This window comes from Bos mutus, chromosome 7 (genome assembly GCF_027580195.1).
Source record: "Bos mutus isolate GX-2022 chromosome 7, NWIPB_WYAK_1.1, whole genome shotgun sequence".
NCBI lineage: Eukaryota > Metazoa > Chordata > Mammalia > Artiodactyla > Bovidae > Bos > Bos mutus.
Genome location: NC_091623.1, coordinates 77,479,673 through 77,507,257, shown reverse-complemented (window position 1 = coordinate 77,507,257; position 27,585 = coordinate 77,479,673). Strand labels below are relative to the sequence as shown.

General features: G+C 36.9%; 1 protein-coding gene across 2 annotated transcripts in view; it reads left to right on the top strand.

Moving 5' to 3' along the window:
* COMMD10 (COMM domain containing 10) overlaps positions 1-26,202 on the top strand; it is a 188,698-nt gene extending 162,496 nt beyond the window's left edge. For both annotated transcript variants that reach the window (XM_005892578.2, XM_070374112.1), the window contains 2 exons: positions 24,222-24,281; positions 25,031-26,202. In XM_005892578.2, coding sequence (XP_005892640.1) covers positions 24,222-24,281; positions 25,031-25,069 — 99 coding nt within the window. In that variant the 3' untranslated portion in view covers positions 25,070-26,202. The remainder of the gene's footprint in view (positions 1-24,221; positions 24,282-25,030) is intronic.
* The last annotated feature ends 1,383 nt before the right edge of the window (positions 26,203-27,585 follow it).

Below are 27,585 nucleotides of genomic sequence, written 5' to 3'. Positions count from 1 at the left end.
TCAAAGTTAGACCTAAAAGGATGCATAAGTGACCTATATAGGTGTTTTTTTTTTTTTGAATCATATCCATAATTCTTCAGTTTCCTATTTGCTAGTACTATAACAAGACATTTTTATGCTTCGATTTCATCATTAGCAGTTAAGATTTGATCTTCTTAGAGTTGTGGAGACTGAATTTAGGGCCAGATTTCTCAGTGTTAATTATTTGAGAGTGTGTAACTCAACTCATTATAAAATGGATGACTGTCTAAATGTTAGTTGTCAAGTTCTTGGCTTTGCATCCCCATTCTTTTACTTTAACGGAGCTGAAGATAAAATGCCTATTAATTCTGTTCTTTACATTTTGCACCAACTGAAAGAAAATAATTTTTTATGACTTCAGTGCTTATTTCCAAAATAATTTAAGGTACGAGTTAGGCCCATTTGTACAATATTTGGCAATATTTCTATGTCAAATATTTTACAACCTTGCATTTAAAATGTACCATGTATTATCAGGAACCATTGTTTCCTTTTTTAAAAATGAGTATAAAATTAATAAACAGTGCTTTGAAAATTATTTCTTTAGTCACTGTAATAGGAACAGTTAATGTAGCGAGGAAAAAAAAACTTGAAATAAGCTTTCATAGTTGGCTGTCATGACTAAAAATTTCTGTGTTTTTATAGAAATTTAGTAATATATAAGCAGGCTTTTATTTATATACACACACGTTTTAGAAAGTGAGTAGTTCTTACTTTGCTCTTTGAGGACTTTTAAAAGCATGTTTTAAAAACTGGATATATTTGACTTACTTTAAAACAGTCCTTGAGACGATTAAGAGTAGAGAGAGCTGGACATTGTCCAGAGTGTGAGCCTATACCCTGGTGTTTAAAATACTGCCTTCAGAGCCTTTAACTAATAATAGCATGGTCCCTAAATCAAATTAACAGTTTCAGGTCCCAACCACTTGCTGGCATTTAGGATCCTTCTGGCTCTGCTTTCTCAGGTATACATTTTCCTTGGATGAATCCTAGTGATTAAAATGCAGGCCGTGGTGCTGGGGGAAAAGAAGGGTTTTATTTTGTAGATTTATTCAACAGTAATTGAGGTCAAATTTTGAATGTATGTTTGAAGCCATAATATTGTTTAATATTCTAGTTCATTCTTTTTAGTATTTTAAAAAATTACTGCTTAGTGAAAGTTCACTAGTCAGAATATTCCTTCATTAAAATCTAGCTCTGTCATGTTACAATTCATTCCACAGCACCACACATCACTGTTACCTCCACCATAGCACTTAGCATGCAAAGATTTGATTTTCTACTATTCTCAGTCTCCTGTCTTATCAGGAGAGAAGAGGGCATTAGCTGCAGTGCCAGGTAAAAGACAAATCAAAGTTTAATTTGAAAATACCAGCCTGCAATCTTGAGACCCACCTGTTGGCAAACAGGAGACAGCATTATGATCTCCTTCATGACTTTTGGGTCTGGGCCTTGCACCATATTGCTAATTTCTCACTTGCTTTTCTTAGCATGTTTTTTGCCTAGCTAGCTTGGTGGGGAGAGAGAACATTTCTGTGAGATTTTGCAAAACGTTTTCAGCAACTTGAAAGATGTGTCATCTAAATGCAAAACATGGTCAGTCCTGTTACTCTAAGGCTTGGTTGAATGATTTGTCTTGCTATTGTAAAGAATATTTACTTCTTTAAAGCAAGTCTGTGCCAAAGCCTTTGACTCTGTGGATCACAATAAACTGTGGAAAATTCTGAAAGAGATGGGAATACCAGACCACCTGACCTGCCTCTTGAGAAACCTATATGCAGGTCAGGAAGCAACAGAACTGGACATGGAACAACAGACTGGTTCCAAATAGGAAAAGGAGTATGTCAAGGCTGTATTATTGTCACCCTGCTTATTTAACTTCTATGCAGAGTACATCATGAGTAACGCTGGGCTGGAAGAAGCACAAGCTGGAATCAAGATTGCCGGGAGAAATATCAATAATCTCAGATATGCAGATGACAGCACCCTTATGGCAGAAAGTGAAGAGAAACTAAAGAGCCTCTTGATGAAAGTGAAAGAGGAGAGTGAAAAAGTTGGCTTAAAGCTCAACATTCAGAAAATGAAGATCATGGCATCCAGTCCCATCACTTCATGGGAAGTAGATGAGGAAACAATGGAAGCAGTGTCAGACTTTATTTTTTGGGCTCCAAAATCATTGCAGATGGTGATTGCAGCCATGAAATTAAAAGATGCTTACTCCTTGGAAGGAAAGTTATGACCAACCTAGATAGCGTATTCAAAAGCAGAGACATTACTTTGCCAACAAAGGTCTGTCTAGTCAAGGCTATGGTTTTTCCAGTGGTCATGTATGGATGTGAGAGTTGGACTGTGAAGAAAGCTGAGCACAGAAGAATTGATGCTTTTGAACTGTGGTATTGGAGAAGACTCTTGAGAGTCCCTTGGACTGCAAGGAGATCCAGCCAGTCCATTCTAAAGGAGATCAGTCCTGGGTGTTCATTGGAAGGATTGAGGCTGAGGCTGAAACTCCAATACTTTGGCCACCTCATGCAAAGAGTTGACTCATTGGAAAAAACTCTGATGCTGGGAGGGATTAGGGGCAGAAGGAGAAGGGGATGACAGATGAGATGGCTGGATGGCATCACTGACTCGATGGACATGAATTTGAGTGAACTCTGGGAGTTGGTGATGGACAGGGAGGCCTGATGTGCTGCAATTCATGGGGTCTCAAAGAATCGGACACGACTGAGCGACTGAATTGAACTGAACTGAAAGCAAGTCTGTACTGTGTAAATGACAGATAGTGCTAATATACATGAGTTCATGTCTTAAAACCTAAGATACTATGTTCACAGTATTTGGCATTTCATTTTGTTTTCGTATATTCATGAAAACACGTAGTGAAAATATTTCTCATACTAACATTATGTTTTAATCTCTGGATTAGGTCACCAGTGAAAATGGATCTAAATAGATTCATCCTATTCAAGACGTTTTATCTACTTCACAAAACAGTAACACACTTTTGCATTGTTTGGTAGTCTGTATACAGAAGACATTACATCTAAGAATAACTGGAAGATGTGGTTTTAGTGTGAACCAGTGTCATGTGTAGCTCAGCTGGTAAAGAATCTGCCTGCAATGCAGGAGACCCCAGTTCGATTCCTGGGTCAGAAAGATTCCCTGGTGAAGGGATAGGCTACCCGCTCCAGTATTCTTGGGCTTCCCTGGTGGCTTAGATGGTAAAGAATCTGCCTGCAATATGGAAGACCTGGGTTCAATCCCTGGGTTGGGAAGATCCCCTGGAGAAGGGGATGGCTACCCACTCCAGTATTCTTGTCTGGAAAATTCTATAGGCAGAGGAGCTTGGCAGGCTGCAGTCCATGGAGTCTCAGAGAGTTGGGCACGACTGAATGACTTTCACTTTCAGTGTTATGTGGGAAAGGAGACCTATCCTCCACATACTCCTGCCTAAAATGTGATTCTCTACCTACTGGCTTTTTATCACTCTCTTGGAAAGTCAGGATTTTTCATGCAGTTCTAATAGTACTGTTGAAATCGACCTTCATTATAGTACAGTTGTCTCTTGGTATCAATGGGGGATTGATTACAGGATTCCCTGCGGCTCCCAAACTCCGAGGATACTCCAGTCTCACAGTGTGCTCTCAGTATCTGCTGATTCCACATCTGCAGTTGGCTGAACCCTCGGGGTGCAGAACCTATGGATAGAAACCCTCCAATGGAGAGGCCGACTACATAGTGTTTGAAAAAACTCCATGTCTAAGTGAAGCCGCTTAGTTCAAATCCTAGTCCTTGAAGGATCAACTAATGTATATGTAAATGTATCTGGAAAGGGCCTCTCTGACAGCCCACAGGTATGAAAATAGCTGTCAGAACTGTAACCTGCATTTAGGTGAGATCTAAAGGTTTTTACACCCTTACTGAAAATGCAATTTATTTTGGCAATGTTTACATAACTCTGAGTATTTAATTATTAATCTACTATTAATACTTGCTCATGTAAAATGTTACATTTAAGAGAGATTTTGGTTTTCCCTGATCAGTATATTCCACATGGCTTTATTTCCCACTTGACTTGAAAAGACAAAAAAGATTCCATTCAATTTAATAAGCATTTTATTAAACATTTGTTATATTCAAGGTCCTGGGCTAGGTCCGTGTGTAGAGCATAAAAAATGATGGGGTGATGGTGATGACAAGCATCATTGATTTCTTACTGAATACCAGGCCAGGCATCTGACCTAAGTGCTTCTATACATAATACGTATTTCATCCTCATATCCCTGTCCAGCACAATCTGGAATCAAGATTGCCTGGAGAAATTTCAATAACCTCAGATATGCAGATGACACCACCCTTATGGCAGAAAGTGAAGAAGAACTAAAGAGCCTCTTAATGAAAGTAAAACAGGAGAGTGGAAAAGTTGGCTTAAAGCTCAACATTCAGAAAACTAAGATTGTGGCATCTGGTCCCATCACTTCATAGGAAATAGATGGGGAAACAATGGAAACAATGACAGACTTTATTTTGGGGGGTTCCAATATCACTTCAGATGATGACTGTGGCCATGAAATTAAAAGATGCTTGCTCCTTGTAAGAAAAGTTATGACCAACCTAGACAGCATATTAAAAAGCAAAGGTATTAAAGGTCCATCTAATCAAAGCTATGGTTTTTCCAGTAGTCATGGAAGGATGTGAGAGTTAGACTATAAAGAAAGCTGAGCGCCGAAGAATTGATGCTTTTGAACTGTGGTGTTGGAGAAGACTCTTGAGAGTCCCTTGGACTTCAAGGAGATCCAACCAGTCAATCCTAAAGGAAATCAGTCTTGAATATTCATTGGAAGGACTGATGCTGAAGCTGAAACTCTAATAATTTGGTTACCTGATGCAAAGAGCTGACTCACTGGAAAAGACCCTGATGCTGGGAAAGATTGAAGACGGGAGGAGAAGGGGATGACAGAGGATGAGATGGCTGGATGGCATCACCGACTTGATGGACATGAGTTTGAGTGAACTCTGGGAGTTGGTGATGGACAGGGAGGCCTGGCGTGCTGCAGTCCATGGGGTTGCAAAGAGTCAGACATGACTGAACTGAACTGAACTGAATCCCTGTCAAGTAGGTGCTATTACTACCCCCATGTTACAAATGAGGAGACAGGCAGAGAGCATTTCATAATTTGTTCAAGATAGTGACTTCTGAAGATGGCTTTGAAACACAAGCAGTTTGATACCAGTGGTCACACACTTAAGATCCTATCCTAGAGCAACTTTCGTCCTGCTAGACAAATGATGGTACATTCACAGGGAAAGTACAGGACATGGTAGAATGTGTTAGGTGCCGTACCACTAGCTGAAGTGTGGGAAGAACTCAGAAGGAGACCTGTGTGGGAGATGGGGGAAGGCCTCATGTAAGAGGGGCTTCAGTTGAGCCTTGAAGAATCACAGGATTTTGCCATGTGTAAGTTAGAGAAGTACATTCTCACTGAAGAGGAAGTGGGGATAAAGGCATTGATTTAAGAAAATACACAGGTGTTCAAAGGTAGTAATTGGCACATTTGTATGGCATCCTTGCAGAGGGAGCAGGAAGAAGATGATTCAACTTGCATTATATAAAGACTAAAGTGGCAACCTGGGAAATTTGAACTTTTGCGAATAGTGAAGAATCTTTGGAGGGTCTAAACTCTAGAAAAGAAGTTCATGATCAGAATTGGATGGCTTGAAGGAGGAAGAGAAGAATGGCCATGAGACATTGAAACATGGTCAGAGAGCATATTTAGTAATTGCATCGAATATTTAAAATATATTTTTACTCTGTAACTAAATGAAAACTTAAGATGGCCAACGTTAAATTGAATATGTGGAAAAGAAAAATCTTTGTGCTTACACAGACCCTTAAATAAAATGCGTAGATTTTCATTTAAACTTGAAAACTCAATTTTCTGGTATTAAGTTATAGATTCAAAATATCAGTCAAAAGTCTAAGTGTTAGTTGTTCAGTTGTGTCCTACTTTTGCGACCCCATGGACTGTAGCCCGCCAGGCTCCTCTGTCCATTGGTATTACCCAGGCAAGAATACTGGGGTGGTAGCTATTTCCTCCAGAGGATCCTCCTAACCCAGGGATAGAACCCAGGGCCTCCCACATTGCAGGTGGATTCTTTACTGCCTGAACCACCTTCAAATTATAGATTTTTTTTTAAAATTATAGATTATTTAAAAATGGAATTTTTACATTTTCTTTTTTTAACTGTAGGCTACTATTTGAATGGAAAGTGATTATCCAAAATGAAATCTCAACAAGATTTAACATTTCTTTTTTTTATAATGATGTTATAAAATATTTTATAGATTTTAGTGTTTTACATCTATCTTAGAAGATACTCCTTTAAGCTGAATAAATAGGTCTGAGTTGATGCAACAGAAATAAATCTACCTTCTAAAGAACTACTCCTATTATGCTCTTTAAATCTCTTTCTATAACCTGACAATATTTAAAGTACATCATTAAAGTAAGTTGTACTCAGAACAAAATTTTATTTTTAGTCATGTGAATGGTCACACGTGAATATCCTGTACTTCAAAGCAGTGTAATAGTGTTCTCTGAACATAGTATTTCTAGAAGAAAGACTTCCTACATGCTTGCCAGTTGGAAGGCTGATACAGTTGGACAAATTTGGGCCACTCACCAAACTTATGATTTCCTAACCCATTTTGTGAACCAAGTTATACTGAGGTCATTATGCAGACTGTGATTTCTCCTTAATGATTTTCACATTTTACTTTATAGGTTATGTTGACCTTTGGATTTCAGGCAGTAAATAAAAATCTTACTTAGATTAAGTTAGAAAAAAATGAATTATTTTGAACCATATTTTTGTCCAGTATCTTTTTTCAGACATTTTCATGTTGCTTTTTATGATTTTTATGTAATAAAATGATGTCTTTTTAATTTTAGATTTGTCCCTTATCTTTTTATAAAAGCACCTCTAAATACAGTATGTTGATTCTTTTCAGCTATTTTAGCCTCTTCCTAATAAGCACCTCCCTCTCAACTTTCCATGAATGTGCTATGTACTGAGAAATGCTTTTTAACAATTATTTTGGTTCTTTAGATTGTAATCCATCTTTGTTCATATACATATAGATTATTAAAGAAGATAATGATCTTCTACCCCTAATGATCTATGTCTTGCCAGTGTTAGTTTTTTACCTAGAGAAATAAGGAACAGGAATGGGAGAAATAGTGAATACTCTTCTTTATTCCATTTCTGTATATTCAAGTCCCATCTCCAAATACTAGGTCTAATTTTACCTCTATTACAAATTTGAAGTGAAGGTAAAAGATATTAATTTCCATTTTTCCCCTTTATTTTCAACTTTCTAATCTAAGGTTAATAACTAGAGGGCATTTAAAAAATCATTCTTCTAATCTTGATGTAGTTAAGAATTATATTTGTACATTTTTAAGTCTTTTGTTTGTTTCTCATTTCCTTCTTTGTATTTTTGTTTCTGCCAGTTTTTATCCTTCTTCTAAAGGTAAAGAGATGCTTGGTGGCAAATTTAATTGTATTCTTTATCTACTCTTTTTATGGGCAAAGTCAGTCAGTTCAGTTGCTCAGTCATGTCCGACTCTTTGCAACCCCATGAATCGCAGCACGCCAGGCCTCCCTATCAATCACCAACTCCCGGAGTTCACCCAGACTCACGTCCATCGAGTAAGTGACGCCATCCAGCCATCTCATCCTCTGTCGTCCCCTTCTCCTCCTGCCCCCAATCCCTCCCAGCATCAGAGTCTTTTCCAATGAGTCAACTCTTCGCATGAGGTGGCCAAAGTACTAGAGTTGCAGCTTTAGCATCATTCCTTCCAAAGAAATCCCAGGGCTGATCTCCTTCAGAATGGACTGGTTGGATCTCCTTGCAGTCCAAGGGACTCTCAAGAGTCTTCTCCAACACCACAGTTCAAAAGCATCAATTCTTCGGCGCTCAGCCTTCTTCACAGTCCAACTCTCACATCCATACATGACCACAGGAAAAACCATAGCCTTGACTAGAGTGGGAACCTAAATTATATTTGGGTGTTGGATTACTTGAATATCAGCTCTGTTAGTCCCTGTAAATTTTAAATATTTCATAGTTAGAAAGGAAAAGGTATACTGGGAGAAGTTTATGGAGAGCTTTGACTTCTAGTCAAAAAAAGATAGACCTTTAAGTGTTGGTAATGAGGGAGATACTGACCATTTTTATTAGAAGAGCAACTTGATAAAAGTGGCACTTTAAAAAACTGAATATGGCATCTGTATTTAGCATGATCTAGAGAATGATGAGATTGAAGAAAAAAAATGTATGCAAATTCAACATTCTACATTTGATCTTAACCAAAAGGTCAAGAAGCAATGCAAATACAGCTTTCTAATTTTTGAGAAATTGGTGCTTAGACCAAGTAGTGGCTTGTGAAATGGGAAGGAAAGGGGAAGGGTTGCTGCTTTCTTTAATATAATAATGTTGGTAAGCATTCCCAAATGCAAGTGTTACTAATCCTGCCTAATGTACTTCATATACTTCAGAACCTATCTCATATCTAGTTCCTGCTGCATAAATGTAAGTGCTCTCCATTTTAAACCAAGACCAAACTGAGAGCATGATCAGTAATGTGGTTCTTAATCCTAAGCCACCCATGTGGAAGATCATCTTTTATGAAGGGCATCAGTTAGCTCTGTTACCATTAATATGCTTTCCAATTAGTCTGGCCCATCTCAAAAGAGCCTTTGTCTGTTTGGAAGAGTTCTGATTTGCAGCATTGTCCTTGGCTACTTCTACAAGTTTCTGCAAACTTTTATTTAAGCCAGTGTCTTCATAAATGTCTAAAAGAGAAACTCTTAAATGATTGTTTCACCCCACTTTAGGTAACATTGCTCCACACAAATAATCTGTATTTTTACAAAATCATTAACTTTTTCCAACTACATGACACAACTCAGTCTTTGGTCACAGCTTTTGGGTAAATTCCACCAGCCTTATTGATTTTATATTTGTTAGAGCTGACTTGAAAGTGAAAATCACTTGTTATAACTTTCAGTTTAGTTCAGTTTAGTCGCTCAGTCATGTTTGACTCTTTGCGACCCTATGAATTGCAGCACACCAGGCCTCCCTATCCATCACCAGCTCCCAGAGCTTGCTCAAACTCACATCCATTGAGTCGGTGATGCCATCCAACCATCTCATCCTCTGTCATCCCCTTCTCCTCCTGCCTCCAATCTTTTCCAGCATCAGGGTCTTTTCCAATGAGTCAGTTCTTCTTATCAGGTGGCCAAAGTACCGGAGTTTCAGATTCATCATTAGTCCTTCCAATGAATATTCAGGACTGATCTCCTTTAGGATGGAGTGGTTGGATCTCCTTGCAGTCCAAGGGACTCTCAAGAGTCTTCTCTAACACCACAGTTCAAAAGCATCAATTCTTTGGTGTTCAGTTTTATTTATAGTCCAACTCTCACATCCATACGTGGCTACTGGAAAAAACATAGTTTTGACTAGATAGACCTTTGTTGGCAAAGTGATGTCTCTACTTTTTACTATGCTGTCTAGGTTGGTCAGGAGAAGGCAATGGCATCCCACTCCAGTACTTACGCCTGGAAAATTCCATGGACAGAGGAGCCTGGTGGGCTACAGTCCACGGGGTTGCTAGAGTCGGACACGACTGAGCGACTTCACTTTCACTTTTCACTTTCATGCATTGGAGAAGGAAATGGGAACCCACTCCAGTGTTCTTGCCTGGAGAATTCCAGGGACAGGGAAGCCTGGTGGGCTGCCGTCTCTGGGGTTGCACAGAGTTGGACACGACTGAAGCGACTTAGCAGCAGCAGCAGCAGGTTGGTCATAGCTTTTCTTCCAAGGAGCAGGCGTTTTTAAATTTCATGGCTGTAGTCACCATTTGCAGCCCCCCAAAATAAAGTCTTTCTCTGTTTTCATTGTTTCCCTGTCTATTTGCCATGAAGTGATGGGACTGGAGGCCATGATCTTATTTTTTTGAATGTTGAGTTTTAAGCCTACTTTTTCACTCTCCTCTTTTACTTTCATCAAGAGGCTCTCTAGTTCTTCTTCGCTTTCTGCCATAAGGGTGGTGTTATCTGCGTATCTGAGGTTACTGATACTTCTCCCAGCAATCTTGATTCCAGCTTGTGCTTCATCCAGCCAGGCATTTCTCATGATGTACTCTGCATATAAGTTAAATAAACAGGGTGACAATATACAGCCTTGATGTACTCCTTTCCCAATTTGGAACCAGTTTGTTGTTCCATGTCCAGTTCTAACTGTTGCTTCTTGACCTGCATACAGATTTCTCAGGAGGCACATAAGGTGGTCTGGTATTCCCATCTCTTGAAGAATTTTCCACAGTTTGTTGTGATCCACACAGTCAAAGGCTTTTGTGTAGTCAATAAAGCAGGAGTAGATGTTTTCCTGTAACTCTCTTGCTTTTTTGATGATCTAACCAGATGCTAGCAATTTGATGTCTGGTTCCTCTATCTTTTCTAAATCCAGCTTGAACATCTGGAAGTACATGGTTTATGTACTGTTGAAGCCTGGCTTGGAGAATTTTGAGCATTACTTTGCTAGTGTGTAAGATGAGTGCAATTGTGCAGTCGTTTGAACATTCTTTGGCATTGCCTTTCTTTGGGATTGGAATGAAAACTGACCTTTTCCAGTCCAGTGGCCACTGCTGAGTTTTCCAAATTTGCTGGCATATTGAGTGCAGCTCAACTGAGATTTTATCACCTCCACTAGCTTTGTTCCTAGTGATGCTTCTTAAGCCCCATTATCTTAAGGCCCTTATCACTTTGGAGCTACACAAAATTTAACCTGTTCTTAAATAAAGTTATATTCTAGTCACCTATGGAATAATCTATGTATTAATTCCCTGTTCCATTAATCTGTGATTTTTGAAGCAGCTGTATGTGACCTGTCAAAAAAAAAAGTGATATTTGATGGATACTCTTAGCATTCTGTCATTTTTTTTCTCGTCCAGGTTAAGAAATGTCTTTGAAACCCCTGTTTATTTTCTAGAACTGTGAAATGCTAGAAATTATATAGAACGGTTTCAGGTTCACAATTAGTATTGAGAACTTTTTAATATGTTATTTAAAGGTTTGTTTTATTGGCTTGGCCTAGGTCACAAAGCTCATTAAGATTAATGACTAGGCTTCTGAGGCATATAGCTTCTCTAATCATCAACAGATACAAAATGTTAAACCAGACTGTATAGCTTTATTATGTTATGAGTCATTTCAGGCAGACATCACATGTAACAGGCAAGAGCCGAACAGTCCAGTTTTAATGTTTCTGAGTCAAACCTTTGGCTTTTATTTCTCTTTGTAGATAAACTATAGAGTGTTAAAATTGACATGCAAGCATATTTTATAGACTTTATATGAATATATAATTCATTAAAATGCTTGGAAATACTCATTCAAAACATTTTTTGTTAATCAAATTTAGATAAAGGATAAACCTGGAGGCACAATTTACTTTTTTAAAACTACCAATTTTAAAATCACGTTTTTCTTCTCTTAAAGAAGTTTGCATGATGTGAGATGTTACTGTTGTTTGAAAATTTATATAAATAGGAGCTGCTAAGTGATACATTCTGTTTATTCCAAAGAGATGATCTAACAGTCTGTAGCTGTCTCTAGCTTTTCCTATAAAACAGCAGTGCATCAAATGGTAGTGAAGAGGGCCTGAAATTTCATCCTTGAAATGAATAATTATGCTTTATTCAGTACAGCTGATTTTACTTTCTTCTACTAGCATATAAACAACAGGTGCTTTTAAACTAGTAGTAGTGAACATAATTTGGAATAGGAATGCTTATTAGGTCACTTTTGTTAAGTAGAGCTAATAATTTGAGGCATTTGTGTACAGTAGGGATTGGCAAACATCTTTTATGCAAAGGGCCAAATAGTAAATATTTTTTTAACACAAGAGCAACCACAGACCGTACATAAACCATACATAAACAAATGAGTGTGGCTGTGTTCCAATAAATCTTTATTTATAAACACTGACAACAAGCCACATTTAGCCTGTGGACTATAGTTTACCAACCCCTGGTCTACATTCATTTGAATTCTTCATTTTCTATGCACCTCTTTAATCCACTGGTGTTGGCTTCTTCTTACCAAAACACCAAAAATACTTTGGCCAATGTCAGTAGCATCTTCCTTATCACTGAGTCTAAAATAAAAACTTCCTAGTCCTTTTCTCAGTTGGGTTTGGGGAGCCTTTGACACTTGAATTGCTCCTTCTTAAAATTCTTTTATCTTTCTTTAGGGTCCATGATAGCACTTTTTGAGTTTTTATCCTACCTCTCAAGACACTTGTAAGGTTTTGTTTTTGCAAGGCTCTACTTTTTTTTTTTTTTAATAGCCAGTTCCTTAAATATTAGCGTGCATTAGGAATCGATTTGTTTATATTTTATATTGTTTCCAGAATAGGCAGTCTGTAGGCACAGAGAGTAGATTGCTGTTGGGACAAGGGGTTAGGAGGGAGGTTTGGTAGATGATAGCCGAAGGGCCCATGGCTTCCTTTTGGGGTGATGAAAAGGCTCTAAAATTAATTGTTGTGATAGTTACCTAGTTTTATGAATATACTAAAAAACCAATGAATTATACACTTTAAGTGGGTGCATTGAATGGTGTATGAGAGTGTCTTGGACAGCAAGGAGGTCAAACCAGTCAATCTTAAAGGAAATCAACCATGAATACTCATTGAAAGGACTGATGCTGAAGCTGAAGCTTCAGTATTTTGCTCACCTGAAACAAACAGCCAACTTATTGGAAAAGTCCCTGATGCTGGGAAAGATTGAGGGCAGAAGGAGAAGAGGGCATCAGAGGATTAGATGGCTGGATGCCATCACCGATGCAATGGACATGAACTTGGGCAAACTCCAGGAGATGATGAGGGACAGGGAGGCCTGGAGTGCTGCAGTCCATGGGGTTGCAAAGAGTTGGACATGACTGGGTGACTGAACACACACAAAATGATGTATGATCATCTCCATAAGGCTGTTAAAAGACTATAAGTTAAATTCTCCAATGTTGTTATTTTTCCCAAGTTAAAAATTAAGCTCACATTCCACCCTTTGCTCAAGTACCATAGTACAGACTGAACAATCTCCCAGTGCTATCTATTTTGAATTCATAGTAATAACCCCTAGACACTACATTTTAAATGTAAAATGAAAATCTTATTTATGAACTCCAGATACACTTAGGAGTATAGAAAAATACCAGCTTGTTAGAACCATTTCATTTTTAGAGTATGCATTATTAGTTCATTTGATGATTCCAAGAGGAATTTGCAAATTATAATCAGGTTATTAGGTTAGCAGGGAACTAATGTGGATGGGAAAAAATCAGCTCAGTCTTCATCTGTCAGCATTACAAGTTAAAAATTTGTAATGGAACAACATGATTACAAGTTAACAATTTCTTCTAGATGGTTGTTGCCTTAAATTAACCTCATAATCAAATTAGTTACTGTGCCTGCCTGTCTTTAGGGTTTTGGGCCCACATGTGTTGAGGGTGAAATAGGGGGTTTCCTATTATTATGCTGCAGGTTAACAATAGGTTTTCAGATGCCCCTTACATGAATCCAATGACGAATCCAATGCCCTTCATAACATGAAACAAATGTTGAACCTACATTTTTTAGTATGCAGACGCAGAGCTTCCAGCTAGGTGGTAAGAACTGTAAATTGTAACTGAATTGTGAAATTAATGCTCATTTAGGTGCACGTGCTGGTTCTTTTTTAAAACCTTGACAACTGACCTGACAGTATGAGATGGAAAAAAAATTAAACCAACATATGTTTTTAATTGCTTTTTTTTTTTTTTAGCACTGTGAATTACGTTAGGTTGCTTAATTTAGGATGCAAAGTGTGCAGTAGCTGCTGAAAGTACACACGCACCATCCAAATTTCTGTGAATTTACTCTCGGTATGGTAAAGTGACTTTATGAACAAAGGAGAAACCCAGACTTCGATACTGAGCTCATAGTCTTTAAAACTACACATTGAAAACATAATATGATTTCCATTTGGTATCTAGTTTACCCGAATCCCTCAGCTAGGATGCTAGCATATGTTTTGAGAAATTAAGTAATGTCACTACTCCTAAATCTGTAGTGATAATGCTTTAGTAATCAGATAAGTACTTATAATTAGAATAAAGTATAATTTTCAGAAAAAGATAACATCACCTATAATATTTATTACAGGAAAAAAGCTCCATTTTTTGCTATCAGTGCTCTTTTTAACATAATTTCTTACTGTATTTAAGAAGCTTCATGTAATCATATTCAAAACCTCTTATCTTGCTGATTATATTCAGCAACCATAGCTAAATATTTCAATACCAAAGCTGAAAATCATAGTGACATATCAGCATACACATAATAAATTATAGTTAATGAATACTATAGGAGCCACATTTTGATTGGTTCCAAGTTTGTGATCTGCTCAGGCATAGCACATTGTTAATTTGTAAGAGGAGAAAAAATATGGTGATGATATGATTGCCAAGCATATTGTTCTGTCTACACAAGAATGAAGTAATATTTTAGCCAGAATGAAGAGAGCATATACAGATAACAGAGTAAATGTTCTAAAAGCTGCAGTATATATCCCTGATTAAACATTTAGTGACAATATTTCGTATATATTTTACATGATTTTTATATTAAATAAAAGTTTCTGGCCAAAAATGGTTCATTGTTATGTTGAGAGCCACAACTACTGTGTTTTTAGCTGAGTATGTATTTACAAAACCTCCTGTCTTCAGCTTTCACTTGTTTGAGGAAGAGGCCTTCAAGCTAAGTAGAGAATCAGTTCTTAGAATTTAATTATTGTACTACTTGGTCCACGTATTTACTGAGTATGGGAGAGTTATAAGACCTGGAAAACTACTCTCAGCATAGGGGGCAAACACTGTAGAATACTTGGAAAACATTGTCGTCAGTTAGACAAAATCCATTTATTCTGATACTCTCCATATATATTATTTTCCTCTCCCAGTGGGTGAAAGGGAACATATTTAAATTTAGCAACCTCCCCTTCTTAAAATTAAGCTTAATAAACATCTATTAAGTTATTAAGTACTATGATCAAGTACTGTACTAAGCTGTTAGATGCAAATAAGGGCAAGCCCCTCTCTTGAACAGCATACCATCAACGGTATTTGATTGGCCAAAAGGTTTTCCTGTAAGATAACGGGAAAATCTGAACAAACTTTTTGGCCAAACCAATATAAATGTAAGTGATTGCATACAATGGGAAGGGAGTTTGTGGGAGAATAGATACCTGGTGGGCTTCCCAGGTGGCTCGGTGGTAAAGAGTGTGCCTGCCAGGCACGAGATGTGAGTTCAGTCCCTGGGTGGGCGGATCCCCTGGAGAGGGAAATGGCAACCCACTCTAATCTTCTCACCTAGGAAATCCCATGGACAGAGGAGCCTGGTGTGCTACACCGCGTGGAGTCGCAAAAGAGTTGGACATGACTTAGCGACTAAACAACAGTGATAGATACATATATATGTAGGGCTGAGTCCCTTTGCTGTCCACCAGAAACTGTCACAACATTGTTAATTGACTATACGTCAAAACAGTATAAAAGAGTTAAAAAATTTGTTTCAGTTGCTAAGTTGTATCCTACTCTTTTGTGACTCCAGGGACTGTAGCCCGTCAGGCTCCTCTGTCCATGGGATTTCCCAGGCAAGATTACTGGAGTGGGTTGCCATTCCCTTCTCCAGGGGATTTTCACAACCTAGAGATCAGACCCACATCTCCTGCTTTGGCGGGTAGATTCTTTACTACTGAGCCACCTGGGATACCCTTTAAAATAAAATAGGGAAAGGGAAAGATAGAAATATACATCGGGTGCTGCAGTGTCAACTGAGCTGAGTGTTAAAGAATCTAGCCAAATGAAATAGCTGGTATATGTCTATGTATGTATGTCCACACGCACACCCAAGAGCAACTGGAGCATTACTGGGAGAAGACAGGGAACAATATGAACAAAGACCTGAAGCATGCAGAATGCTACAGCTACTGCTGGGGCATACAGTGCGTGAGGAGGATGTTAGGAGATGAGGTGGAGTCATGGGTCAGGTCGTGGAAGTCTTGAATGCCATGCTCATGACCTTGAAACTTGCTTTCGCTGTTTGTATACTGCCATTATTCCTAAACATATAAGCATTTGGTCAAACCTTACATTGCAAAGATTGGAAGAAGACAAGTTATAATTAGGTTGGTTTGACCCTGTGGAGATGCTGTTCATGGCTTGGATTCCATGTGTTTGTTGCAGTTGTCCTTTTATAACTTCTGTCAAACTTGGATACAAGCTCAGGGTTTTCAGTTTGCCCACTGCCCTCCTCAAACAGCGGGGCCAATGCCTGTGAGATTTTGGATCCTGCTAGGCCGGGCAGTATTGTAATGAAGAGACTTTGGAATCACAGGACTTGAGGGAGCAACAGAAATCAGCTCCATATGCAGGTGAAAGTAGTAATTTTTCTTGCTGTGTTTCTCTGTATGATGCATTATATTCGTCGGGCTAACATTGTTTGTATGTTTCGGACTAACATTGTTTATGTGTTTGGAATTAGAATTTTAAACATGGCAATTATGTTAACTTTGTGAAATTTTCACAGTAGATTTTTTAAAAAATAATATAACAGAGACAAAGAGTTGCTTTTTTTTTTCCTGGAAATTTTTGAGAAATTTAAGATCTTAACCTCACATTTGGACTGCAAGAAGATCCAACTAGTCCATTCTGAAGGAGATCAGCCCTGGGATTTCTTTGGAAGGAATGATGCTAAAGCTGCAACTCCAGTACTTTGGCCACCTCATGTGAAGAGTTGACTCATTGGAAAAGACTCTGATGCTGGGAGGGATTGGGGGCAGGAGGAGAAGGGGATGACAGAGGATGAGATGGCTGGATGGCATCACTGACTCAATGGACGTGAGTCTGAGTGAGCTCTGGGAGTTGGTGATGGACAGGGAGGCCTGGCGTGCTGCGATTCATGGGGTCGCAAAGAGTCAGACACGACTGAGCGACTGAACTGAACTGAACTGAACCTCACATTTTACATCTCTTACTTGGCACCTTATCAGCCATGTTTATTGAACTATTTACCCTCAGTAGAGCATTTATGTATTTCTGTATATAATGAATTAGAAAAGGGAAATAATTGTGCAAATTCATGGGGAGAAGTCTTTTTCTGTAAGTTAGCTTGATACACAGGTGAAAGCGCTATTTTATCTTGTTACCATAACAATGTAGTGGAAAGAACAATGACTAGTTCCAGTGCTGCATACTTTGCAGGAGTTACTTCAACTTTGTGAGACTAGTTTTCTCATCTGTTAAATAAGATGGTTGAGTTAGGTTACTGCTAAAGCTTTTTCTTACTGACATTTTGTTGTCCTCTACCTCAGTTCCCCAGTTTACTTTGTTTATGGAGGTTGCCTGTCAGCATCCTTAAGTCATAGAATTGATAAGAACCTTGGGCAATTGTGTAGTTCAACCACCTTGCAGAAAAATGGAAATTTGCTCTTTCCCTCTACCTAGAATGTTTTACTCGCACCTTTTCAAGCTGGCATCCTCTGAATCAAGCTGATTATAACATCTAGTACCCCTTTTGTTGCCAGGATTAATTCCATTGGTCTGATAATGGATAGGGAATCCTTTTTTTCTCACTATTCTATGTACATTCTTATAGTTGGAAGCTTAGCTATAAAGGACAACCTGCCTACCTAGAAAAGGATCTTTCTTTGATCAAGAGTGTACTCATTCCTATGGCTTATCCATTTCTGCATCAGTACTGTTTAAATGTTTATTGAATTACTGAATATTATGGGTGGTAGAAATGGTTAATGCTCATATATATGAGTAGAATGGCACTGACTATTCAGTAATAGTGTAGATAGTCAGCAAATAATAAGAGACAGTGGAATATTTTTACAGTGATCTGTAACTGTATATAGTTATAGAGTATAATTTATAGATATATTTATTTAAAAAATGGTGTCTAATGATTTTTGTTTTGTAAACCACTCAGTGGAATTTAAAATATTATTTAAATTTTATATCTGTCCATTTCTGTAACTGAGGAGAAAATTTCTTTAAGTACCTAGGAAATTATTTTTAGGTTTAACTAAGACAAGAGATTAGTAGTATTTCTTTTACTGGAATCCTCTACTCCTGATTTTCTAGGTATAAATATAATTGTATGGTTTCTAATTCTGATGTCCTACTTAATTTTAAAAGCTAAGCAATGTAAATTTGGTTTAATTCTTATCTAGTTTATGTCTATATTATTTAGAGTTTATTATTAGATAATTTGTGATATGACTAATGCATTTCTGTCTTGAAAAATATGTATATTTTCCTAATTTCTAACAAATGGGAAAGCAAATGATATTCTTACTGTCAGCTTCCATCAAGTTAGACCTCTCTGAAGACCTTACTAAATTTTATTTCCATGGGAATTTTGCTAATGGGTATAAGCAACATTATCTAGGTACTCATAGACAGGATTACAAATCAAAAATAGAGGAAATAGGTGAACAAATACATTTTCCTTCTCTTTTCAGAAATGGGCAGAATGTCAGTCTTTGCACCTTTATTTTCACTTTGCAGTGTTTTCAGATAGGGTGCGGAAAGTCTGTTTGGTATTAATGCATGAGACCAGCTTAGACAACATAAGTCATGCATTTCCTAAATGGGCTCTTGGTTATATTCTCATATATATAAAGCAGAAGAAAGAGAGTAAATCTTCTAGTCTGTATGTATTTAGTTAATAGTATTAGTGACTTTAATGAGTCTTACTGGAACATTGAAGGCAGGCCACCCAGTTTTATTGCCTGTGTGCCAACTTACTAAATTATTTGGATTCATGTAATAAATACCTCCAGTTTCACATGCCATGCAAAAAACATTTATGAACCTGGTGATAATCATCAGTTATGGAACACCTACTTACCCTAAATATCGGTGTTCTGAAGGGGTCAGTCCCAGGCTGCCCTGCCTGTTCACACTGCTTTCTTCTCCTGGCAGTCTTCTTTGGTTTAAATAGCAATATATCATTAACTCCCAAGTGTGTATCTTTTTCTGGCTTCCCAGGCTTATTTCACATATTTTGGCGGAATATCACATATTTTGGGGGAATATCACAGACTATCAAACTAACTGTCTGAAACTGCGCTTTTGAGTCTCCCTTCAAATCTGCTCCTCTGTAGAGTTTCCTATCTCAGTTGCATCCGCCAGTTTCTCTTGCTGGAAACCTGAGAGTCATTCTGACTCCTTCTATTCCTTCACCTCCTTCCCCAACCCAGATCTGTTCCTGAATGCTATCTCTTCTACCTCTAAACCATTAAAATTTTTTTTTCACTTTTCTCTATCACTGCTGCCGTCGCTATCTTTGCCTAGACAAATGCAATATAACCTCCTAGTTGATTCTCCACATCTAGTTTGTCCAGCTCTAATCCATTTACAAATAAAAGCTGAAGTGAGTTTCTAATATGTAAATACAGTTACATCATTCTTGAAGTTCTCCAACGACTTTCCATTGCTCTTAGGCTAAAGATCTTCTCTTCTTTCTATCCCAGAAGAGACAGTGGGGCCTGTATTAGTTTGCTAGGGCTGCCATAACAGTGCCATAGACTGGGTGGCTTATAATAACAGAAGTTTATCTCCCCACAGTTCTTGAGGCTAGAATTTTGAGATCGAAGTGTCCTCAAGATTAATTTCTTCTAAGGCCTCATTCTTTGCCTTATAGATGGCCATCTTCCTCCATTGTCTTCATAGAGCCATTCCTTTCTGTGTCTGTATCCTCATCTCTTCTTATAAGGAAAGGAGTCATATTGGATTAGGACCCACCCACAGGGGTTTTTCTTTTTATTGTTGAATTGTAGGATTTCTTTATATATTCTGGGTATCATATTCGTATTAGGTAATGATTCATAAATATTTTCTCCTATTCCATGGGATAGAATCTTCTCTTAAATCTTCAATGTTATCATCCCTTTGAGACCCTTTTTGACCACGTAACCTTGAATCTCTACCTACCTACTCCCAGACACACATGACTTCTTGCTTTTTCTTCCCAGCACTTGTCATCAATAAACATTTCTATGTGTATGTTGTGAATTATGGTGATAATTTTATTATTGTTGTTATTGTTTTTTTATTACATTTCTTATTGTCTGCTTTCTTCAACTAGAATGTGAGGGATTTTGATTTCTATTGCTCCTTGCTATTTATGTAGTATCTAGAACAGACTTTTTACACCTTTAATAAAAACTTATTGAATAAAAATGCATGAATTTAACACATAACAGTGCTTTTTTTTTAATTGGTAAAATATAGCACACATGCAGAAAAATAGCACAGTAATTTGTCAAAAAAAGGAGACACCCTTATATCCAACACCAAGATCAAGAAATAATTATTGCCTAATTTGTAATAATAATAATCAGAAGAAATGAGAAGCCTCCCTTATGCTTTCTCCCAGTTACTGCCTCCTCTGTCGAGTCACCCAGAGGTGATCAGTGTTGTGATACTTCAATAATATTTTTGTTGCTTCATTACAGTTTTACCACCTAAGTGTTTCTAAAACCTTTTCTGTTGTTTTTTTAGAATCTTCTTATGCATGAAATTAGTCACACATGTTCTTCTGTGCCCACTCCTAATGTTCAACATGGTTTTGTTAGAGTCATGAATGATCCTGTATTTGGCTGTAGTTTGTTATCTGTTTGAATAACATTCCATTGTATTCCTGTACTACAATTTACTTACATATTCTTCTGTTGAAACAAATTTTTATTATTTCCGGTTTTGGTTCTTTTGAATCATGATGCTGTCACTATTCTTGCATCTATCTCATGGTGCCCAAATGTGTATATTTCTATTGAGCTCAATATTAATATTTAGGACTGAATTTCTGGGTCATAGGATGTATATAAATATTCAGCTTTAGTAAATAATTCCAGACAAGTTTGCAAGATAGTTATACATAATTTTATCCCTTTCAACATATATTTTCATGTTTTTCTCTGTTTGGATATCCTCTTCTTGCAAGTGCCTATTCAAGTCTTCTTGTTGCTCTTTTTTTTTTTTAAATCAGATCAAGCCTGTCAGTCCATACTGCCCATGAGTAGCCTTTCAGCTAGGAGAACTGCCAGGAAACCTCCCAAGAAAAAGGCTGTTCCTAATTATTTGTCCCTTACCCCCAGTCCTTGCATTCCATCACTGGCCAGACTTTCATATCATTCACACTGGCTAAATCAAATTTGGCCTCTAAGGGTCTCCTGATGATTTGCTCCTTCTCTCCAGCCAAATGCTACCACCCATGTGACTTTTTTTTTTTAATTGAGATATAATTTACATAACATAATATTGGTTTTGGGTGTACAACATAATGATTTGAACCTTCTGTACATTTTCTGAAGAGTAAACAATGAAATTAAAGAGTTTATTCTCGTTTGATAGCAAATTTGTGACTTTCTGGTTATATTCTCAAGGAAAGCTCAAGTGTGTGTTTTCTTCTTAAAAATGGTATAATCCCAGGAAAGATTTTGATCAGGTGTACTCATAATATTTGTGGAACCTGAAGGAAGAGTAAAAAGGGCGGCCATCGTTCATTCTAAACTTAAAGTCATAAATAAAGCTACCAAACTGTTAAATGAAGTGTGATCTATACTTTTTTCTCAGTAAAGTACTTCTATAATATCCTGAAAGGTCAGATTTGCATTTAATCTTCTTGGACTCTGTGGGCTTCCATGTTAGAACATGACATAGTGGGAAATTGGACCCTGGCCAGCCCCACCCCCCTTTCCTTTTTATCCTACACACCTCATCTCCATCCTTATTTCCCTAAAACTTTTAACCACTGCCCCTGGCTACCCCTTTGGTAAACACAGATTCTCAAAATCTAGGATAATCCTCCTTACATATAGACATGAAACAAAACCATTCCCTCACTTTTTCATATTCTCATGGTCTTCTCTAAGTCATTGTATGTCTAATGGGAAGTGATCACCATGGTTAATAGCTACCAGTTGTTATGCCAAACATAGGGAGTTTTATATCAAGGTATCAGCTCTTTTCCTTCTTGGAGCTATTTCAGTAAGGCAAGACGCTCAAGTTAGTTGACCTTTGAACAATACAGGTTTGAACTATGCAGATGAAAAAAATCCACATGTAATCCACTTACATGTGGATTTTTTTCAATAAATGCTGTGGCACTACATCATCTGCAGTTGTTTGAGTCTAAGATTGGGAGCCACAGAACTGGAGGGGCAGTTATGGGACTTCATCCACAAAATTTGGTATACACAGCAAGTCCTGGATCCAGTCTCCCAAGGGTACCTAGAGTCTACTGTTATGGATGGATGTGTGTGTATAAAAATAAACATCTCTCTATATATACGCACACTGTCATGCACATGCACACACACACACACTCATCACGCACACACACACACACTCATCACGCACACGCACACACACACATTGTTTCAGATATTGTTATTTTAAGAAGTATTTTTTTTAAGTTACCTTCCTTTCCTTTCCTAAATGTAACATGACTAGAAAATACCACCTTGAAAGATGGCAAAACAAAATAGAGGAAACAAGAGCCTAGCTTGGCTGCTACCTCTAAGTTACAGCAAATCAGTTGTTTACACGCTGATTCAGTCTTCAGTCTCTCCTAACTTTTGGCTGTGGGGGTAAAGAAATGAACTTGCTTCACTTTTCCCTAGGGTAAACCTAGGCTTATCATCTCTTTAACTGCTGGAGGAAATATGGAATAGCTGGATAATGCTGGTTCAGCCTTTGGAGGTTTCATGTTATGAGCCAATTAATCAACTGATTTTTCTAATATGATTGAAAAATTGATAGTTTTTAAAAAATCATTTGTAAAGGATACAGCTTTAAAGCCAGTATGCTGCTTCATTCATTTTAAAACTTAAGTACTTATGTGAGTGTGTAAGAGAAACCAAAGAAAGGAATTTGAGCCTGTGTGCTTAGGCTACATACATCTAAAGGGACGTGCCATTTCTGAGCAGAGCCCCATTGACTCTCCTGAAGTTAGCTAGAGAAGACCTGGTTTGAAAAATGTTGGCTTTCTAAATAGAAATGGAAATCATTAAAACAAGTAAAACCAAAAAACAGTGAGCCTAGAAACTTGGAATTAATATAATGTTGGCAATGACTATAGGCAGTTAAGCACTTGAATCAATGTCTGTTGGCAGCAGTTTTCCACTTGTTCAGTTCATGGTGCCTGTTACGTCACATGAGCACGACAGTGTGGTCGGAGCGGGCAACACATTCCTGATGTTCTCTCCTCGTTAATTTTCACTTCCCAAAGGTACCTTGAGTAAAATAAACATGTTGGAACACTTTTCAGAAACTAGTTTGTTTCCTCAGTTTACAAAATCAACCCCAAGCAGATTGGGGTGGGTTGAGTTAAATGTTGCCCTCTACTCCACCATCCTGTGTACATACGTAATATCACTCAGTATCTGTAGCATCCTTAAAGAGTTCTCTATTGCATATGAGGGGAAAGGAAGGAGCATGTTTAAGTCCCAGCTTTGAAGCTGTTGTGTTAATTGTTAACTTTTGCTGAGTCTGTGCATTTAAAAAGGTAACCATCTCAGCAGGTTAAGATCATAACTGTTGGTTGATGCTTGGAGGCAGCAGCTGTGCTGGTGTGCGGCATTAATGGCTGGATGAGTTCAATCAGATATGCTGCCGCCAGTGTCTTTGTGTAATGGTATTTACCAGATTTCAAATGGACTGCTGAGAAAGATGAAATATAATCTCATGTATTATCTCTGTCTTGAAAAAAATAGATAATGAAAGTGTTCCCTTGTTGGCCTGTATTTTGTTAACCTTTGTGGAAATCAACTTAAAGAACAGATACCCCTGTAGAGTTGAAACCTTTTGTTACAGTGGAGTGTTATTAAATGTGTATTTTGAGTCCTTGGAACAGTGGGGTTGAGTAGACCAGGTAAGGTGTTTTTTTTTTTTCTTTTTTAAACCACTCAGAGAATAATATGGCATATTCTGAGGCTAGCTGGAGAGAAAAGAAATGCAGTGTAAACTGTATAAAACTAAATTTTTTTTTTCTTTCTCCCTTCCTTCCTTTCTTTTCTTTACAGAGCCTGCAGAAAGTTCTTGTGGAATTCAGTCACAAGGAATTGTTTGATTTCTATAACAAGGTATGTATTTTTTTCAATAATTTCCTATATGGGGGTTTTTCACAATGTTTCCTCTATTTCATGAATTCTTATTTTTAAATGCCCTATTGTGGAGCTATGGAGCTTGAGTTCCTTAAACTTCCCTTGTGAATACCTCGTGTTTCACAGTAGGAAGCATTGCTGAGATGAGGAAGATCTGACAGACTAAATCAGGAAGAAAATGGATATGGTTTTAATTAAAACAATAGGATTGTTGTTTTAATGTAAAGCATTGAGTAATAAACTGTGTAGTATCTAGCCACACTGGCCCTTAGATAATGTTAAATATTTTAATTTCTTGGCCCAAGGGAAAAGGAACAAACCAGGTCTATAAAGATTTATCTTTGAGGATATTTCATGTTTCTTTTTAAATGCTGATTTTTGTAACCCACGAAAATGCACTGTTCCCTCTACCACCCTCCCCTCCAACACCCCATACAAATTTTATGTAGTGATCATTTAAAATAAAACAGCTAGGTGCATTTTAAGCAATAGTATTTAGAAATCCTTCTTTACAAATTTGGAAACTTCACAAGCTGGGGTTCTAATAGCTTCACATAAAAAGAAAAATTTTCCAAGTGGTGTATTTATTGCTCTGTGAGTAGATTTAAAATGCAGAGCTACCAGTTGCATTCTTTTCCTTCATTTGCATATTTCTAAACAACACTTCATATGAGTTTCTCTCCTTTCACCAACTCTCTCTCTCTTTTTTTTTTTGTCTCTGTAAACAGCTAGAGACCATACAAGCACAGCTGGATTCCCTTACATGATGTTCTTGAAGACTGGTTTCTCTATCACACTTCTGCCACCTCCTTATTTTACTTTGAAGATTAACTGCCAGGTTGTGTTTTCTGAAGGATTCAGTTGCTTTCTTCTTGTAAATTATATGGCTTATTGCTTCATAGACAAATAACAGCCGAGGAAGATCATTGTTCTGAGTACCGATGTTCTAATATACATTCTCTAGTTCTGTGTGCCAAAAGCAAGCAGTTGTTTAAGAACATTGTTTTAAAGGAAACAAAAGTGGCTATCATGTGGTTTTTACTGCTTATTTTTTGCTTTATTGCCTGACCTGTTTATTTTTTACATACTTGATGATACTTGGGTGTATTAAGGAGGACCTGTGGATACAATATAATGTGTACCTTAGAACACAGAATGTCATTAATTACATTAATAAACATAAGACAGTAGCCACATTCAATTAAATACATTATGGCATTTTTTTTCCTTTAATATAATGAGTATATTTTGAAATTTTAAAGAAGCTAGTACTAGTTTATAAGTCAACTCTAATGAGCATCTCTGTGTGCTTAATTTTTTTCTCTGAGTTTAATGATTTAATAACAGTTTATATTTTTGTGTGCTTTTCTTTGTACTGCAAATTAATAATAATTCATAGCATGGGAGACAGATTCAGATCATGAATAAAAATAATTGTAATGAGTGCTAAATGAATATCCTTAAATTTTTAAAACATTTTTATATTCTCTTTCTGTAAAGATGTTAATTAATTTCAATCAATGAGATTTTTATGTCTTAGAATTAGTTGAACTTAAGTGCACAGTATTTTATGCTATGGCTATATATACATATGAGTATAGTTGGCAGCAGAAAATAATCACTTGAAGTTTTTATGAATGAAAAGTCTGTACTGTATTTTTTCTAGGGAGACAGGCAGACAGCAAGGGAGGGAGGAAAGAAGGAAAACGGGAGAGAAGGAGAAAATGAGAGAAAGAGAGAACAACAGAGAGATTCAAATATGACTTCACATGAAAGAATTTGATTTCAGAAATAGCCTATGGTTAAACAGAACCATTGAATTTAAATCACAGTCCTTACATGAGGTATCTGAGTAATACAAATGTTAAATGTCTCCCAAATAAATGTTCAGTATATGGAATTTATGCCCTTATTTATTTATATGTGTGTTTGTATGTTGTTGCTTAGAAGGATTGGGTGTTTGGATTATTTCAGAATGTAAATATTATAGTGGCTGTCCATAGTTGATTGATTTGAAAAGTTGTTAAACCTCCATCGATAGAATATCTAGAAGACACTTTTATAATATAACAGGATTTGTTTCCATATATAGCTTGCAGGACCTGTCTTATATTTTTATGCACTGTTCTGCTGGTCCCCAGAGGAACGTACCTGACTGCTATAAACATTTTGGTAAATATTCTTTCAGACTTCTTCCTATGTACAAATAGACATCCATCATTTCAAGCTGACTTTGTGAGGCCTTCCTGACAGTGACCATATGAATAGGTAGACATTTTCATTGGTATGATGCCGACTTAATTCCCAGTGTAGGTATCTAAGTGAAATGTGACACATCATAATGAAATTTTCTATTGTAGCTTAAAATAGTGGTAAATAGTTTTCTCTCTATCAGTTTAGTTCAGGAAAGTCTGACCAAAGGCATTGAAGGAAGGATAGGTCATTGGAGGTCTAATTCCAGCTAAGAACATAATTATTCTTGAAGCATATTTAGTTGCAGATAATTTTACTTCTTCAGTCACTACCATTGTTATGATACACAAGTAAAAAAGAAGGTATCATTCCCAAAGATTATTGTGTGTTATTTTTTCACAGAAATAAGGTGGGTGGAGTGACAAGTAGAAACCGAAACCTTCTTTCTCAGCAGATAAACATGTTTTATGTGAATGCCTGTCATGAGGATTGAATAAAAATATAATTACTTGTTAGAAAGAAGTATTGCAAATAATATTTGCAATTCTTTGATTAGAAAATCTGATTTTTTAAATTGGGAAACACCAAAAAATCATAAAGGAGTAACCTAAAGTTATATACTCTCATTTTTCAGAAATGGCCATTAATGACATTTCAGTAGATTTTATTGAAAGTTATTTTTTTTTCTATTCACGTATCTTTCTCTACTATCATTAAGTAGTTCTTCATTTGAATGGATAATTATTAATTATCCAACCTATCAGTGTTGGCCATTTAGATGATTTTCAATTTTAAAAAATACTAAAGAACTCACTGGTGAAGATCATTTTAAATAAACCCTAGACCACATTTTTTCATTATTTTATTAATTAATACAGATTCCTAGAAATGGGATTATTATGCCAAAAGTATAAAGATTTACTTTTTATTTTTACTTTTAATGGAATTTTATTGTAAATATAAAATTGCCTATTTTTTTTAAATGTGTAAAAAAAAGGTTTCTCCCCAGGAGTACCCACCTAACTCATTGGAAACATTTGGTTTTTATCATTTCATAGGTCTCATGTAAATGTAAACACACATCCCTCTT